We start from the raw sequence: 15,796 nt of genomic DNA, 5'->3' as shown, positions 1-15,796 counted from the left end.
CACAAACTGACAAACACAAAAACAAACTGACACGGCTGAGAACGTAACCTTTGACCTCATTAACTCATCAAACTAAATGATTTCTGATTCATTTCCAGTCAATTAACAGTTGAAGTAAGATGATGCACAACCACATCTATACACACACACACACACACACACACGCACACAAACAAACAGAGTCAAACAGATGTATTTCATATAAATAACTAAATAAGTAACAGATGTATTTTCTAGCCTGATGCATTTTATTTAAATTAGTGTTTTGTCTTAAATTTCACTCTTTCTGTTGCATTTATCTTTAAATGATTGTTTCTCAGAGAAGATTTTAAAACTCAGTGACTTCTTTGATTGACAGGCGTCACACCCTTCATTCATGAAATCATCTGGGAATCGAGTCAGCGACGGCCCAGAGGCTCAAATGATACTTGATTTGCATGGAGTGGACACGTGCCCGCTGTCGTGCACGTACAGTAAACATGGCCACGTTTACGGATGTTTTTAGAGTGAGACACAGTGAGTGACTCAGACTCCACCGCCCTCCTCAGGCTCGCTCACCAACAATCATCACAACAAACCAAACAATGAGGAATCTGCTCAAACTCCCACGAGTTCATGAGTCACATGAGGAGTCCAGTCAAACTACAGGCGGCGAAGAAACAAACGACCAATCGGCAATTACTCCTCTGAGTCCCTCCCTGGTTATCTGCTGACTACACACCCACACACACACTGCCATTGTTCATACATGACGTTTGACACCAAGAGCTCAACATCAAAACTTAATTAAAAGTTAAATTCACTGTGGAAGTTCTTCAGTTGAGCACTTACCTCGAACAAAGGCCAATCACAGCCTTTAAATTCAATCAGGCTGCATCACATTTCACACTCAAAGAAATCAGACCTTTAAATAAACCTGACGTCTGTTTACCGGCTTATTTTCAGCAGAATAACACAAAAATTGATTTGCACCAAACGAGGAGGAGCTGAGAGGAACATGTTCAATTTCACTGCAGGTTGAAAATCAAGGGTTGGATCCAGAAATGTTTCACTACATCTATAGTTTGACAAAATTATCCCACGTTTTGTATTATTTTATATTATCTACTATAAGAATGTGTTGGAAATAGATGCAAAATGAATAAAGTTTATTATAGTTATGTTTTTGTTGCACAGATATAAAGAAACTCACTTTCACGACGTACAGACACTTATGAAAGTCTGTGTGTTTTTGTCACTGACTGTTTGTCTGAATCCGATCTGACCAACAGGGGGCGTCACGGGGCCCCTCAGAGAATCAGGTGAAATGTGAAGGTCAGCAGGTGACGCCCGTCACTGTGGGAAAGGTTAAACGTCTCCAGTTGAACAATAGAGACGTAACAACCAGTCAGCTCAAAGATCCAGGTACAATAAATACATCATTATTATATCGTAGAGTTTTAACAAAGACACTTTACTCTAAGACGCACTTTGTATTTCTACATGAAGCGTAAATAACAAGATCATAACTTTGTTTGCTTTCATACCACAGCACAAAAAAGTAAGGCAGAAATGTTCCATGTTCAAATTAAAGAATTAAAATTGCGATAACAAATTTGAATTCAAAATATTGACATTGATTTAAGACTTTATTAGATGGTAGTTTTGTGTGTGTGACGTACGTGTCAACACAATTTATTAAAGCGCTGTGCCACATTAATAATAAATCATGATCACAATAAGCTACAACAGACACAAGGTATATTTTGTGTTTGTAAATTCTGAACAAATTGATGCAGTTTCACACATTTAGCATTTTCCCTTATTTTAATCCTGTGGATTACAGCTGTTCTCATGCAGAGGAACCATGTGACGCTCTCAGGTCATTGTGTAAACAGGTTTGATGAAGAGGAGCCTCTGAGGCCTGCAGTGAGATGAAGAGTCTTTTAACGGACATCACTTGAAGAGCTTGAACTTGCGCAGCAGCGGCTGCACCGTCTCTTTGGGATACGGCTTCAGAGCCAAACACGTGGGGAAGTTCTCCGGCTGCTCCAGCCAGAGCTTGTGGGAAACACCGGCCTGAGTCAGGGTCTCTGACAGAGCTGTGAGGGCGGCCTCGTCTGGAACCTACACACAAACAAACACACACAGACACACACACTCTTAGATCCAAGATACGTGATGTTACTGGATGTGTGGATCTATGATGAATACAAGCAGATCTCTTAGAGGTTCAGTGTGTGAGATTCAGGTGAAAAGATCTATTGGCAGAAACTGAATATATAAAATAATCCCAGTGAGGTTTTCACTGGTGTGTTTCATCTAAATCGTACTAATTGTGGTTTTTCTTTAGCGTAGAATCACTTCGTCCACATTGAGCCTGGTTCTAAAGGTTCTAAAGTCTGGTTCTAGAGGTTCTGGAATCTGGTTCTAGAGGTTTCTTCCAGTGAATCAGGGAGTTTTTCTCCCCAGTTACCAAAGTGCTGCTCATTGTGAGAACAGTTGTTTCTCTATAACGTAAAGAGCCTTGAGACGATGTATGTTATGATTTGAGAGGAAACCTCAGGCAGAGCCTCTCATTTCAGAGACTTCTACCAGAGTCCAGCTTTCCACTGCTCTGAAACTCTCCTGTATCCTACTGGTGGAGCTGTGGCCCTCAGGGAGTGAGAAGAAATATCTGAGGCCCTCTTCATCATCAGAGTGGATTTAGATCAAACAAGTGAAAACAGCACTGGGATTATTTTATATTCAGTTTATAACAATAAACACTGAACCTCTAAGTGACATCAAGTTTAAAAACTAACCCACTAGTGATTCAGTTAATAAGAATTAGCTCATTAGCTAAGAGTTAGCTCATTGGCTAGGAGTTAGCTAATTAGCTAAGAGTTAGCTCCTTGGCTAAAAACAAAGGTGTAACGCTGCTGTCACGAACTGTCTCTGACAGATAATGAAGCCGGACATTAGCAGTGAGCCGCGGACACGAGGACCTGTCCTCTGGACTCAGACACATCGCGTGCAGCTGCGGGGACAGAGTCTCCTGCAGGGAACCAACAGCCGAGTGGAGCAGCGCGGGTCTCACCCCCAGCACCACCTTGTGCATGGAGTCCAGCTCCTCCAGGTACCGGGCCGTGTCCGGGTCCGAGCGGAACACGTGCAGCGCGGCGGTGGCGGCGTGACACGCCTGAGTGATCACGGCCCCCAGGGGCCACGACAGCGCGTGGACCAGGTCCGACCGCACCACGACGTACTGGACCAGCCGAGCCGGAGAGCCGGCTCCTGAGGCCGCCATGTTCCCGACAGGAAGAGACTTTGTTTCTCTTCCGGTTCAGCCTCACGGAGAAGTCACACCGCCCTCTATCGGTCACTTTTAGAACTGCAGGTCAAACTCAGGCAAGGGAACAATCTGTACTTTTGAATTTTCAACAGAATAAAAGTGAAGCTGCAGAAACTCACAGATATAAACATGTGACAACCCTCCTTTCAGATTCCAGACCATAGTTTCACAGATGTGGGACAATGAGTAGTTTCTGCTGTAACTTCCCCAAAGTGGGAGAGATTAAAATTGCTTCATTTATTTGACCAACAGTTAAAAACCATTAATTTACAATCAGATATGAAAAAGTAAATCACCTGATCATCATATTTCCTGTGACACAAACAATTGTTACTGTTTCTTGATAAATGAGATTAATTGAATAATCATTGTAGCTGTAGATAAACTCAAATATTTGTCACTTTCATCCCAATAAATGACGAGCAAACACGGGAAAATGTCACAATAATTATTTATTAAGCATACACATTATAATATAAATATAAAATATGCTATTTTTGTTTTTAAAATTGGTGAGACATCATTATATCTGTGTTGAGACAGACAACCATACAAACAGGTTTTAATATTCTACCAAAATCTGCTGAAACTTCTATGCAGCTGTAACAAACTGGCCATGATGGTTTCGTCCTAACTCATGGAGCAGGTCAGAGCTCCGCAGCTGATCCAGGGTCAGGCCCGTGTGAAATGTCGCCGTGAATGAGGAGGCGAGCTGGTCCTGGATCAGCCGTCCAGCTCTGACAGGCTGTATGCAGTTGGCCCACGTACGAAGAGAGCACAATAACCTACCATAGATTTCTTTTTATATATATATCTATATATATATATATACTTCTTACTGTAGTCCAACAATGGCAATTAGCAGCATGATGATGCACCACTCGTTTTATTCTCTAGTCCAAAAGAAACTGCAAAATAAGTTGAGAAGTAAAGAAATGAAATAAACATCGAACGTACTGATGTCACTGTAACTAAGAGAGAAACTCGTCCACAGTGAAACAATCAGATAGAATCAAGCAGTTGAATCAGATCAGTGATGACGTCAGGTTCAATTCACCTTCACCTCAGCCAACCACAGGAAGTGGAATCCTCACTTCTACCAGCGTGAAAACGAATGACATCAGGTTCTGAGCGTGTCATTGGCAGATCGATGATCAATCATCACTCCTCCTCTCACAGCTTCCGTTGACTGAATCCAAAGTGAATTGATCCCAAACCAATGACAATAAAGAACAAATAGTTTTAACAGTTTTTCTCATTTTTTTTTCTGTTTTTTATTCTCTTTTTTTCTTAAGTTGGGTCGACATGCTGAATCCTCGTGTTTGCAGGTTCGTGGTCAATCAAAAGGAAAAGTATTGAGCGAACCACTCCTGGCGCTGAGCGTCCGGGGAGTCGATGGTGGCGTCCTTAGTTTCAGGAGGGCTTCGGGACGGGAGCGCAGCAGGAAGGAAAACAATTCAAGAAATAAAGGAAGGGAAAGAAAAGTCAGGGAATAATCCACAGTTTCATTTCACATATAACTGAAAGATAAGATGAATATTATGCAGCAGTAAAAAGAAACTTGGTAATCAAGTGATGTACTGAAATATAATATTGAAGCTCTTGTATTTATTTATATATTGTTTATTTTAAATTAAAGGCGATATTCCTACACAAGAAGTATTTTTACTTTTGATACTTAAACAGCACTGTGTTTATTTAAGTAATATTTTGAAGGACTTGTATCAGAGGATCTTTACACTGTGTATTTCTAGTTTTATCTCATCTGTGTGTTTTTATGCTTCTGTCACAAAGATCAGGTTCCAGTGCTTCTTGGTCATTAAATCCAAATGTTTTATTCATGTTAAGATCCTTTGTTTCCTCGATCACCTGTAAAGCTCTGTGAGTTGCTTTTGATTTGTCGTAAAGTTCTGTATAAGTAAAGTTTGGTTTGATTTTCCGTATAAAAAACACAGTCCACTTTTATATTTGGATTTAGTTAAAGTTCAGTCTTTAACAGATTCCTGAAGATGAGCAGGATCTCAATATATGAAGGAGCTGTCTGTCCACTAGGAGGCAGCAGATTCACACGGCAGATTAGAGCACAAACACTGAGTCACGTTTACACTCATGTTTGGATTCAAACGTTTTCTAACAATAAATCGAGTTATTGTTTGTTTCCAAACCTGCGACGTCATCATTTAATTCTTTAAACCTGTGGCTCATGGTTTTATATTTGATCGTCAGTAGGAGTCGACTCTTTCATTTAGTTTTCTCCTGCTTGGTCATTTTGTTTATTAGAGAGGTGACGTAAAGTGATGTTTTATTTCAACATCGATTTCCATCACTTTTCATGATCTGATCAAACTTCATCTGCAGAGTTAAAACCATGTGATGTGATTAAATGAAAGAAAAGAACCTGAGCTTTTCCCAAAGTTTGTTTCTAAGGAGAAGATTTGATGTGACGTGAATATAAAAACTGTTGTTTACTCAAGAAAGTTTGTACTTGTTCATTTTGTATTTTACAAATATGCTTTAACTCACATTACAACCTGACATGTTGTATTTTCCATATTAGCATGTGATGAGTCTTATTCAGTGTTTTAAGGATCCTCTCTTCTGTGTGTTTCTGGATCTAAACTCACAACAACAGCAGCATCATCAGTAAACAAAATGTTTCTCTCTCATAACCAGAGGAACCTGACATGAAGCTGCAGCTTTAACCGACTCTAATCCTCAGTGGGAGGAAAGAAGAAGCTTCCCAAACTTTCTAAACTAATTAGTTTGAGCGTGAGCATCCATCACAACAAACAACCACTGGAACCACTTCCCTAATTGGCCCCTTCCCATACAAACAGTCCCTTAACCTCAGGGTAATATTCACAGTCTTTAGTGTTATGTCTCTTTATCTTATCTCTTTATTTCCCAGAATGCTTCTCTTCTATATGTTCCGTCTGATAAACGATGTTTACGCTGAACACGGCCACTGTTTTTAGTCTATAAGACATTAACTGTAATATATTCACTACTTTAATACAACATTTCTACACCACAGCACATCTGCTGATTTTGTTTGCTATTAAATAACAATACTGCATTTTATAAAGTCCTGATATTCACTGAAAAACAAGTAAAATTTGATTTGGGTGATAATCTCAGACAAGTAGGTGTTTTTATAACCTTAATATAAACCAGTTTATCAGTGAATCAAATTAGTCTCTTATATGCTGCGTTTGTATTCTGGATATTTTGGATTCATTTCTGGACAGTGGACGGTTTATTTACAGTTTCACACAATCTGGGCCTTAAATCTAATATTTATCTACGAACCGTCATCAAATTAAAGCTTTTTCCAGTTTAAACGTTTTGAAAGGATCAGATTTACAAAATGCTGATGACTCAGCAGAAACAGGGTCAGTGTTGGAGCGACAGGTCAGACTGGAAATGTTTGTCGGAGCAGAACTGGGACATCCTCATCCCGTCACTGGTGTGTATTAACGTGTGTTCTTCAGAAAACCAGGATCTTTATGAACGTGTGTGTGTGTGTCGTGGTGTAAGAAGCAGGTCCCACCACAACAGAGCAGCCGTCCCGTCTCACATGCAGCACAATGGATTAAAAAATATCCAGAACATGCTCTCACACACACACACACACACACACACACACTCAGACATGCTGTAAAGAACAGTGCTTTTAAAAAACACACTTCCCTGCATGCAAATACACACACACACTGCATGTATTCATGTGAGAAGCATGTTAGATAATTCCTCATCCCGTCACTTCAGACCACGGGGACCAATCAGAGAAGCAGCTGTTGAGGTTTCAAAATAAAACACCACCACACAAAGAGAGGACTGTCCACGATAGCAAGAGACGATATCTACGTCACTGGAAGTTCTCACGACAAAAAACCCTTTATTTACTTTGATAAATGATAAATCCCATTCGGCCTCGAGGAGGAAGAGTGCAGCGTGTGCAACATGCTGAAATTCAGATGAAGATGAGGATGACAACAAAAAACAACAACAACAAAGTTACGACAAATACAAACAACAACGTCCTGAACAGAAAAAGGGGAAACAAGCATGCGCACGGAACACGGTCAGACCGACAGAGGAAGAACAGAAAGTAAAATCATGCCCCTTTTGTATTCCAAGGCCATTGTTTGGAGCTTCAGTCGCACATGAAACTCTCGTGTTAATGTTCAGGTTCTACATATTTATCATGACAGAGCTGCGATGACTCAGCAGGAAGATGTGCTTTCAAACAGCTTTGCAACTGTGACATGTGGAAGTCGAAGCTCATAAAAGTATGTTTGGATGCTGGACATTTTTTAAAATGCAAAATAAATATAAGTGCAAAAGATATAAACTGATTAAATTAAATAGTTTGTTTTTCCTGTTCTCCCGTTTGAAATTTCAGATAGCGTTATATTTGTACATCATTAGCATTTGTTTCTCTATAGTTTTAGAATATGAGCAATAAATCTTACTTCTAACTCTACAGTGAAATCATGAACTGTGGAGGATGCTAAACATTTAGCTTTACCCTGAATCTTATTATACATGTTGCCATCATGTGTATTTTACCCTTTTACAAGATTCTTATGTTAAACATAAAACAGCCAGTCAGAGATAATATGTTTGACCAACCCAGGAAGATAACATCTGCTTAATTAGTTAGCTAGCTGATAAATCTGACTTTTGATAATTGTGATTTCAGCTGCGTAAACAGACGTTTGTCTTCCTATAGAAGAGAAACTGCTTTCGTGTGTGAGACGCAGAGTTTGAGGTGAAACCCCAGAGTGTGTTTGTTCATGTTCATTTACAACATGTGAGAGCGTTTGAAGACTCGTCGGCTCCTGATGATCGTGAACTCAAGCTCCTTATGGTTTCTGACGGCGCCCGACTAGGCAGGAAGATAAAAAAGTTAAACATCAGATGTTATTTCTTTCAGTCAGAAGGTTTTGTTACTTTGAGGCCCCGAGTATAAAACTTCTACGATCAAGGTTTGACTCCGATGATAAAACCGAGTTCATAAAAGTGCTTTCAGCGCTCGAACCCGCAGGATTCTCTAATTAACTGGATGATTGATGCATGGATCGACCCGCTCGCTGCCCGTCGGGGCTGAAAAGGTCTCACCTCATGAACTTCTTGGGTTCGGTGGGAGGGGTCGGCGGGGGAAGAGGTTTGTTGGAGTTGAACTCAAGGTGGTGGAGGGGGGAGTTGGGGATGGGCTCTAGACGGCCGGGCTGGGCCGGGGGCGGGGGCGGGGCTGGGGGCGCCCGCTCCCGGTACCCACCACGCCCACGCCCATGCCCGCCGCCTCCAGAGCCCTGAGATTAGGAGAGCTGCTCAATCTGCTGGCTGCGGTTTTCTCATTCTTTTTCTTTTGCTACACAGGAACAAAAAAGAAAAGGAGGGAGGGGCACGAGGGTCAAAAAAAGGAGAAAAAGGGAAGTTTAAAATAAAAATAATAACAAAGGATAAGAAGAAATGGAGGAAGTAAAGGGCGAATGGAGAAGAGGGAGAGCTCGAGAGGTCGGAACAGTCCAGACGGCGTGAGACAGGAAACGAGCGGCGAGCTAACTTGGTTTATACGTGGATCAGAGCAGAGTGAGCGGCTGAACGCTGGCGTCGCTCAGTCTTTAAGCACCTGAGCAGAATGGAAACTCAGATGAGAAGAGATGTGTCAGAGCAGGAAACATCTCACACCAACAAATGGCTTGGAAAGCAAAGGAAAGCAGGAGGGAAAAACGTCAGAGGAAGAATCACGCGCACATTAACGCACACAAATAAAATGCGGTGAACACACATATACACATATGTGGAAAGAATACATGTGACGGCAAGAACCAAAATACAGGAAGTTATAGAACAGGAGAGGTGGCGTCAACAGTTAGATACTGACCATGCACCATTCGACTCAGACATACGGTGGAGACTGAAACATCATGTTACCCATAGTGCACTGGGAGCTTTAAAGACCCTGAACGTTTTTCTTATCAATCAGCTTCTTGACCAAGTGATGAGATCCGACACGAACAGTTTGGGTTATTTCGAGAGAGATTTCTGTATTTTGTGGGACATTTGTTGGAAGATTTGGCCGCTGACGAAAAAAATCACATTCACAGTTCAAATTACCCCAAAAATGTACGATGATATATTTAATGATATACGCATAGAAATGTAATTTTGTTGCGAAATAAATTACGAATATTTAAAGTTTTACAGATATAGTGAAGTCTTCAGGGGCTTTAAAGCTCGTGAAACTACAAAATTCTACAAATTTTAAAATTCGACTGACTTACAAGAAAGCAGCAGTTCCCCTTTAGTTTTTTAGATTAAACTCATCGAGCTACATTTGTACTTGGGACACAGACATTTGCTGGTTTTATATAATCAGTGAATTTAAAATCTGTCCCATGTTTGTATTTAATCAAAGACCGTTTCACTTCAACCAACAGGATCAGGTAAAAGAGGATTCATGGCTCAGATGGATATGAGATGAGATGGAGTGGACATCATCTTTCCTGTGTAGTAGAGTCATCAGAGTGTGTGTGTGTGTGTGTGTGTGTGGCGTGTCGCAGGACGTCCCGGCCTACCTTGATGAGCGGGTTGATGACTCCTACGTTGGGGCTGGCGTTGAACACTTTGTTGAAGTTGGTCTCCCTGTTGACGAGCTCCAGTTGGTAGAACTTCTTATCATCCTGGAGGAGGAGAGACACGATAAAATTAGAGAATCTGTCTGAAAATCATCTGCGGTTTAAACGAAGATGCTTCAAAACATTCATCTTATTCATTAGAACTGTCGCCGTGGTCCAAATTCTTCTTCTTATAACTTAAAGTTACTTTCAAACGCTCTAGTTTCAACTTTTTACCTCAAGCAACGACGCGCTCAGGAGTCAGAAACCTTGATGGCCGCTCCACTCCACCGTGACAAATGTACGCTGATTTATGAAGTCACCTTTAAAACACGATTAGATCAGCGTAGCCTTGTGCTTCTGTCGGCTGTGTCCCTGACAACCCTTGAGTGTTTCCTCATCCTGTCTTTCAGGTGGAGTAATGATTAAACACCTTCATCACAAGGGGTGTACCTCAGGGCTGTATCCTGGGTCCCGTCTTGTTTCACTAGCATCTTTTCTTCCGGATTATCATTTATGTCAAGATGTCAAAATACATCACACGTTCCAAACATATTGCCAGGAAAATGATTTCAGTTCTTTTGGTCGACAATTTCAACAAGTTGCTCCAGTAAAAACAGATTTTTCAATAAACAATTAACCTTCTGCAACCAACCCAGAGGTGAAGTTTGATTAACTTGAAGAAAAACAACATCATCTTGTGCTACGACATCTGAGATCTGAAAATAAACAGCAGAATGAGCATTTCTCTTTAACACTTGTAACCTGTATGAAGTTTATCTTAGCTTGGCTACACACCACCAGCTTCTTCACCAGGGACTCCCTCTCTGAGACCATGTCTCTCAGCTCTGCGATGATCTGCAGGTCTTCAGGACGACTCTCTCTGTTCCTGAACTTATCCTCTGATCCCTCCAGCCTGTGTGAGGAGACACAGAAAATACAAACACATGAATACTCTGCACTTAAGATCCATCATGTGGGATTTGTCTGTCAAGAAAAGCAAAGTTAAGAAAACACTGACAAACTCTTAACGAGGAGACAGATCTTATCGTGTTGTGTGTGCAGCCTTATCAGTGTTTGTGTGTATAAATACAAGTAAAGGGAGCAAACTCATTAAATGTGAACCAGATGGAAGAAGAGTTGTGAAAATTAAACGTCTGCACCGCAAGGAGAAAAACATTGAGTGATTTAGTGGCTTTTCCGGTTTCATTATTGTGATCAATAAAATCAGTGATCGTCCCCTCCTCCTCCTCCTCCTCCTCCTCCTCCTCCTCTCATCGCCAGAACTATTAAAAGGCTGTAATTTAAAATCTCGAGCTGCGCCGGAGATCCGGAGGTTGTTGTTGTTGTTTTTTAGGGGGGGGTTCTGTGAGTTATGAGAACTTTCAAAAACGTTATAATGGATTTTTGTTATTTTCCGACTGGCCTCGAAGATATCGCCGCGTTTCTGAGTCATTTCGCATCCGGTGACATTTTCTCTCATGCAACACTTCGCTAAAAATCACCGAGCAAAAAACAACCAATCAGAAATAACACTGTTGGGAAATGACTCATTTCTAGACATTGTAATAGTACAGTAGGATATATATGTATAGGATATAGATATTTAGATATCTCACAGAACTAATGCTATTTAAAAAGTTAAAAGCAGAAATGTATCTTTTAAAGGTTTGTACCAGACGAGCTCATCAGCTGCTACCGATCATCTTAAATCTACGAAGCAGCGGTTTCCTCAGGAATCTGCAGATTGAGTCCAGCAGCAGCTCCTGATTTGCTGCTGCTCAATATCTGCAGGTCACTTTTAGAGTTTTAGTTTTAGGCACTGCACTGGTATTGGTTGAAATCGATATATTGACCCTCACTCCTCAGTTTTATGACTTTAACATATTTGCAGATACAAAAACACAAGTTAAAATTTAACAAGAAGAAAGTTAGTTCAGTGAGACGTTTTTTGGAGTCTGGAGTCTCTTTGTTTTCTTTTGGCTGCAGAGTTGAGTCCTCTCAGAAAAACAACGCTGGTTCCTTCTGATCACACATGTTGTTGCTGCATCGTTCAGCTGTTTGTGGTTAAACTGAGGCCTCGTGTGCCAGCGAGCTGACACAGCCTCTCGCTTCCCTCAGCACCAGCGTGCAGACCACCGAGCGGCACCGATGTGACATTCATGCCACAGTTTGAAAACCAAAGTTCCCTTAAAGAGCTCCCGAGCAGCTTGTCTTCCTGATGATCTGTGGTCTCAAACAGTAGGAATGTGCAGGAGCGGCCACTGAAGCTCTGCTCGCTGACACTAACACATCCTGATCTGCACAGTGTCTGCTGCTGTGCTGGTCCTTCTCGGCTCCTCCGGCAGCTGATTCATCGGGTTCCTTGGGTTTGTCAAACATTCTTTGCAGCTCAGGCTTCAGAGGCTCTTTGGGGTTTGACAAAAACTGACTGATATTGTGTAAAAACAAAGAAAAAAGGAATATTTGAGCGTATGAGACGGATAGTTCTGTTTGTTTTATCGGGATTGGCTGAACCGCACTTGAAGTTATTGTAAAAATACTCCACAAACACACATCTGTGACTGCATCAGTGTTACTGCACCGAACCAGAGACAGATTCTGTTATTAGCATTTACTAACATTACCTACAGCTCCTCTGGAAAGTGTCCTAATGTCTGGATTGTGTCTGAAAGCAGCTTTTGAATCTCACAGTGCTGGAATCTAATGGAGCTAAAGACAGTGACAGTGAAGAGAAGCTGTCGGGTTAATGCCTCAGTTACCTTCACTTCCTCCCGCTCCACTCACCTTCTCTCAAAGCTGCTGAAAACTCACTACAAAAACATGTTTGTTTTTCTACCTTCACCAAGGACGTTTGCTTTTCATGTCCATTGTCGGTGGGTTTCTTTGTTTGTCGGCGGGATTACGCAAAAGCTACTTAACGGATTTCCAGGAGACTTGGTACAGGTGATACTGTCCATCCCATAAAAACAACAACAACAACACAACTAAAACAATAACTTACTGTCTGTTAAAAAGGCTGTCAAAGCAGCATAGTGTTATCTACACCTGCCAGAGACAGCTACCTCCCTGTAGGGGCTTTGTGATTTGTGTGGCAAAGAGAAAAACAAGAGGGATGTTCACTTCCATAAATTTCCTTCAATGTCGCCCAAAGTTCCTGCGCTTTCTTCTCCGAGATGAGTTGAGGCTCGTGGGCTGCACCACCTGCTCTGAAGAAACATGTGTCCACACAGCCCTTTCTAAGCTGGTGAGACTTAAAGGAGACATATTCTGTTCCATTATTTAAATTAGTGTTCTTACTGTAAAAGGTTTTCATGCTCTGATGTTCAGAAAACATCACTTTCCTCAGACCGTCCATTGCTGCAGCTCCTCTGTTCAGCCTTTGTCTCAAACACGGGCTAAGTTCGGATTAAAGTGTTGTAATAATATTTAGTTGCAGCCTGAACATCAATGCTACGGTTATGTGTAGTTTAATGCACTTTTTGCACTGATTTGACATTTAAGAGTCGACTGAAAAAGCTTTCAGGGTTCCAGAAGTTTGATACAGACACAAACTGAAGTGACTGTAAATTGAAACCCTAGTTGCCGTGACAACTAAAACCCAAACAACCACACAGACAGCTTTCATTGCTCGGAGGACGAGTCGTTAAACCCAAACTCTGGACAAAACTTTTACATGTATATATTCATGAAGCTTAAATGGCGAGGCGTTCTTAGTGGCCGCTCAGGGAGAGATGTTTGTTGGGACAGGGGTTGGGGGGGGGGCTATCGTCACCACGGTGATTAATTAGGCAGAAAGAGTCCGGTGGTTAAGACAGATCTGTGCCTTAATTAATTAGATAAGAGGATCGTCTCCGGGGAAAGTCCCAGAAAATCTAAATTTAGTGGATAAAGTCAAAAAACTGCTGACCATGAAAAGTGAGCTGCCCCAGAAACCTGGTGAAAGTAACGCACAGAGTCCAATGACGTCATGTTCAGTCTGGAACATCGTTCACTGAACTTTCCTTCAAACTGGGACCAGATACTTTTTACACTTTGAGTTCAGACTCAAGTCAAGAAGAGGTTGACCGAGTAGTGATGGACTTTATATTTATTTACTCGTCATTTACAAATCTGCTGGTTTATCTTACTGGTTACTCATAATCACTTCAGTACACAGACTCATTTTCAGGTTTGTGTGTTCTAAAACAGGCTTTGTTTAATCATAGTGATGTAATATAATAATGTATTTGACCTAAAGTGTAAGTGAGATGATTAATGTGGCTGATGAACGTCTCTTTGCCTGTAGATCCTCTCCCGTGCAGCAGGTGGCGCTCTGCTCTCAGCGGAGTGACAGTGAAAGGAGGTCAGCTGTGAGGAGGATGCTCGCTCGCTGCACGTCTCAGACTCACAGACACGTCTCAGCATGTGCTGCACTGAGGCTTCCTCTCCTCTTTTCCTTCCTTCACCTCCTCTTTAACTCTAGAACTCTCTGTGGTGGTTCGGCAGCCAAACAGGAAAACACCTCTGTCCTCTTTCCCTGCTGCATCCATCTTCTCCTGAACATGTGCTCGTCTCCCTTTGTTCTCTCTGGAGATGAACACCTCTAACATCTAACCTCTGTTCAGCTTCCACTGATATAAATCTTCAGCTTCCTCTGCAGCAGTAAAAGTCACATTTCCTCCCACTAATTAGATTCTATATCACTTCACGTGAAGGGAAACGTCTCCATACATTATCTATGAAGTTCTTCAGCTCAGGACTTCCTATGTGGACTGATGTTAATGTAACTGAACATCCGTCTTTTTTTGAAAATAACGGTTTCATTAATTATTAATTAAATATAATTTAAACTAATGTGTTTTCGATTGGAACTAGTAGCATGGAGCCATGTTTCAGCCTGTATGTGATTATATATGATAATCATAGAAAGTGATGTGTTTTCTGAACATTACAGCATAAAAACCTTTTCAAGATATAACACAAATTAAAACATGAGCATCATATGTCTCATTCTACTTTGTACAGTCACTGATGTGTCGCTTGTTCTACTTCGGTGAAATGAACCAAACGGACGGTTTCCACTGTTTTGAACTGAATAAAAAGACAAAACAACGAAGTTCAGATGAAGTCGTCGGGCTCTGCTCATCAGACTGAACCGTTTGTACAGTTTATGTGATGCAGCCATGTCGATGCACAACAGGACCGAGCCGATGCACAGGAAACATAATAGATCAAGTTGAAATCATATTGTACAGAGCATGTTTTCGACCGGCTCTCAGTGTCCTGAGATAACTCCTCTCACGATTTGGAAGCTGTATAAATAGAACCGACTTGACGAGACAATGCTGGGATTGTTGCGTCTCTATTTTTACCCCTGATTTCACGGCGTTGTGTTATCTTTGTGGTTTTTTTTGCTTTGTTTTGAAAAACGGAATACATTATTTCCCGAGGAGTTTGGCTCAGGTGCAGATTGAGGCCTCGGTCTGCGGCAAAGCTCTCGCTGCTGCTGCTGCTTTTCATGCTGAGCCAGTTTTTTTCGTGCTTCACGGTGACGCGGTTTACAACGTGTGACACAAGCAATATGATTATCTGAGAAGAAAATAATTCATCACGCCCCCGTCTTATTTATACTCCACCTGACGCACATGGAAATAAAAATAGTCCTGTATGAGAAACGGCTGAATGTGTGTGTGAATATGCTCTGATTGTCTACGGTGCAGTGACAAACAGGGAAAGCATTGTTTTTAGACATTTCATGGTCCCTCGTCATTATGGTGGAGGATTTGGATGAAAAGCTAAATCTGCGGAGGAGCAAACAGGAACCAGGAGAGTTCGAGCAGGTGTGAACGCCTGTTCTCTCTCCCCAGAGGAAACG

At 41.5% G+C, this 15,796-nt stretch overlaps 2 protein-coding genes across 2 annotated transcripts in view; both read right to left on the bottom strand.

Annotated features, from left to right (window-relative positions):
- Positions 1-1,609: 1,609 nt before the first annotated feature.
- ptrhd1 (peptidyl-tRNA hydrolase domain containing 1) lies at positions 1,610-3,296 on the bottom strand. The gene is made up of 2 exons (XM_035144741.2): positions 3,059-3,296; positions 1,610-2,106 (listed from the first exon to the last, which is right to left on the bottom strand). Exons 1-2 carry the CDS (start codon positions 3,266-3,268, stop codon positions 1,936-1,938), a joined length of 381 nt encoding a protein of 126 aa, XP_035000632.1. The 5' UTR covers positions 3,269-3,296; the 3' UTR covers positions 1,610-1,935.
- A 450-nt stretch (positions 3,297-3,746) lies between these two features.
- Positions 3,747-15,796, bottom strand: part of fam184ab (family with sequence similarity 184 member Ab) — an 88,056-nt gene continuing 76,006 nt past the window's right edge. The window contains 5 exon segments of the mRNA XM_035144701.2: positions 3,747-4,735; positions 8,438-8,579; positions 8,582-8,690; positions 9,901-10,005; positions 10,738-10,855. Of these exon segments, the coding sequence (XP_035000592.2) occupies positions 4,654-4,735; positions 8,438-8,579; positions 8,582-8,690; positions 9,901-10,005; positions 10,738-10,855 (556 nt within the window). The 3' untranslated portion in view covers positions 3,747-4,653.

This window comes from Hippoglossus stenolepis, chromosome 20, assembly GCF_022539355.2.
Source record: "Hippoglossus stenolepis isolate QCI-W04-F060 chromosome 20, HSTE1.2, whole genome shotgun sequence".
Classification (NCBI taxonomy): Eukaryota; Metazoa; Chordata; class Actinopteri; order Pleuronectiformes; family Pleuronectidae; genus Hippoglossus; species Hippoglossus stenolepis.
Note: the sequence above shows the minus strand (reverse complement) of the source record. Positions and strands in the feature narration are given on the sequence as shown.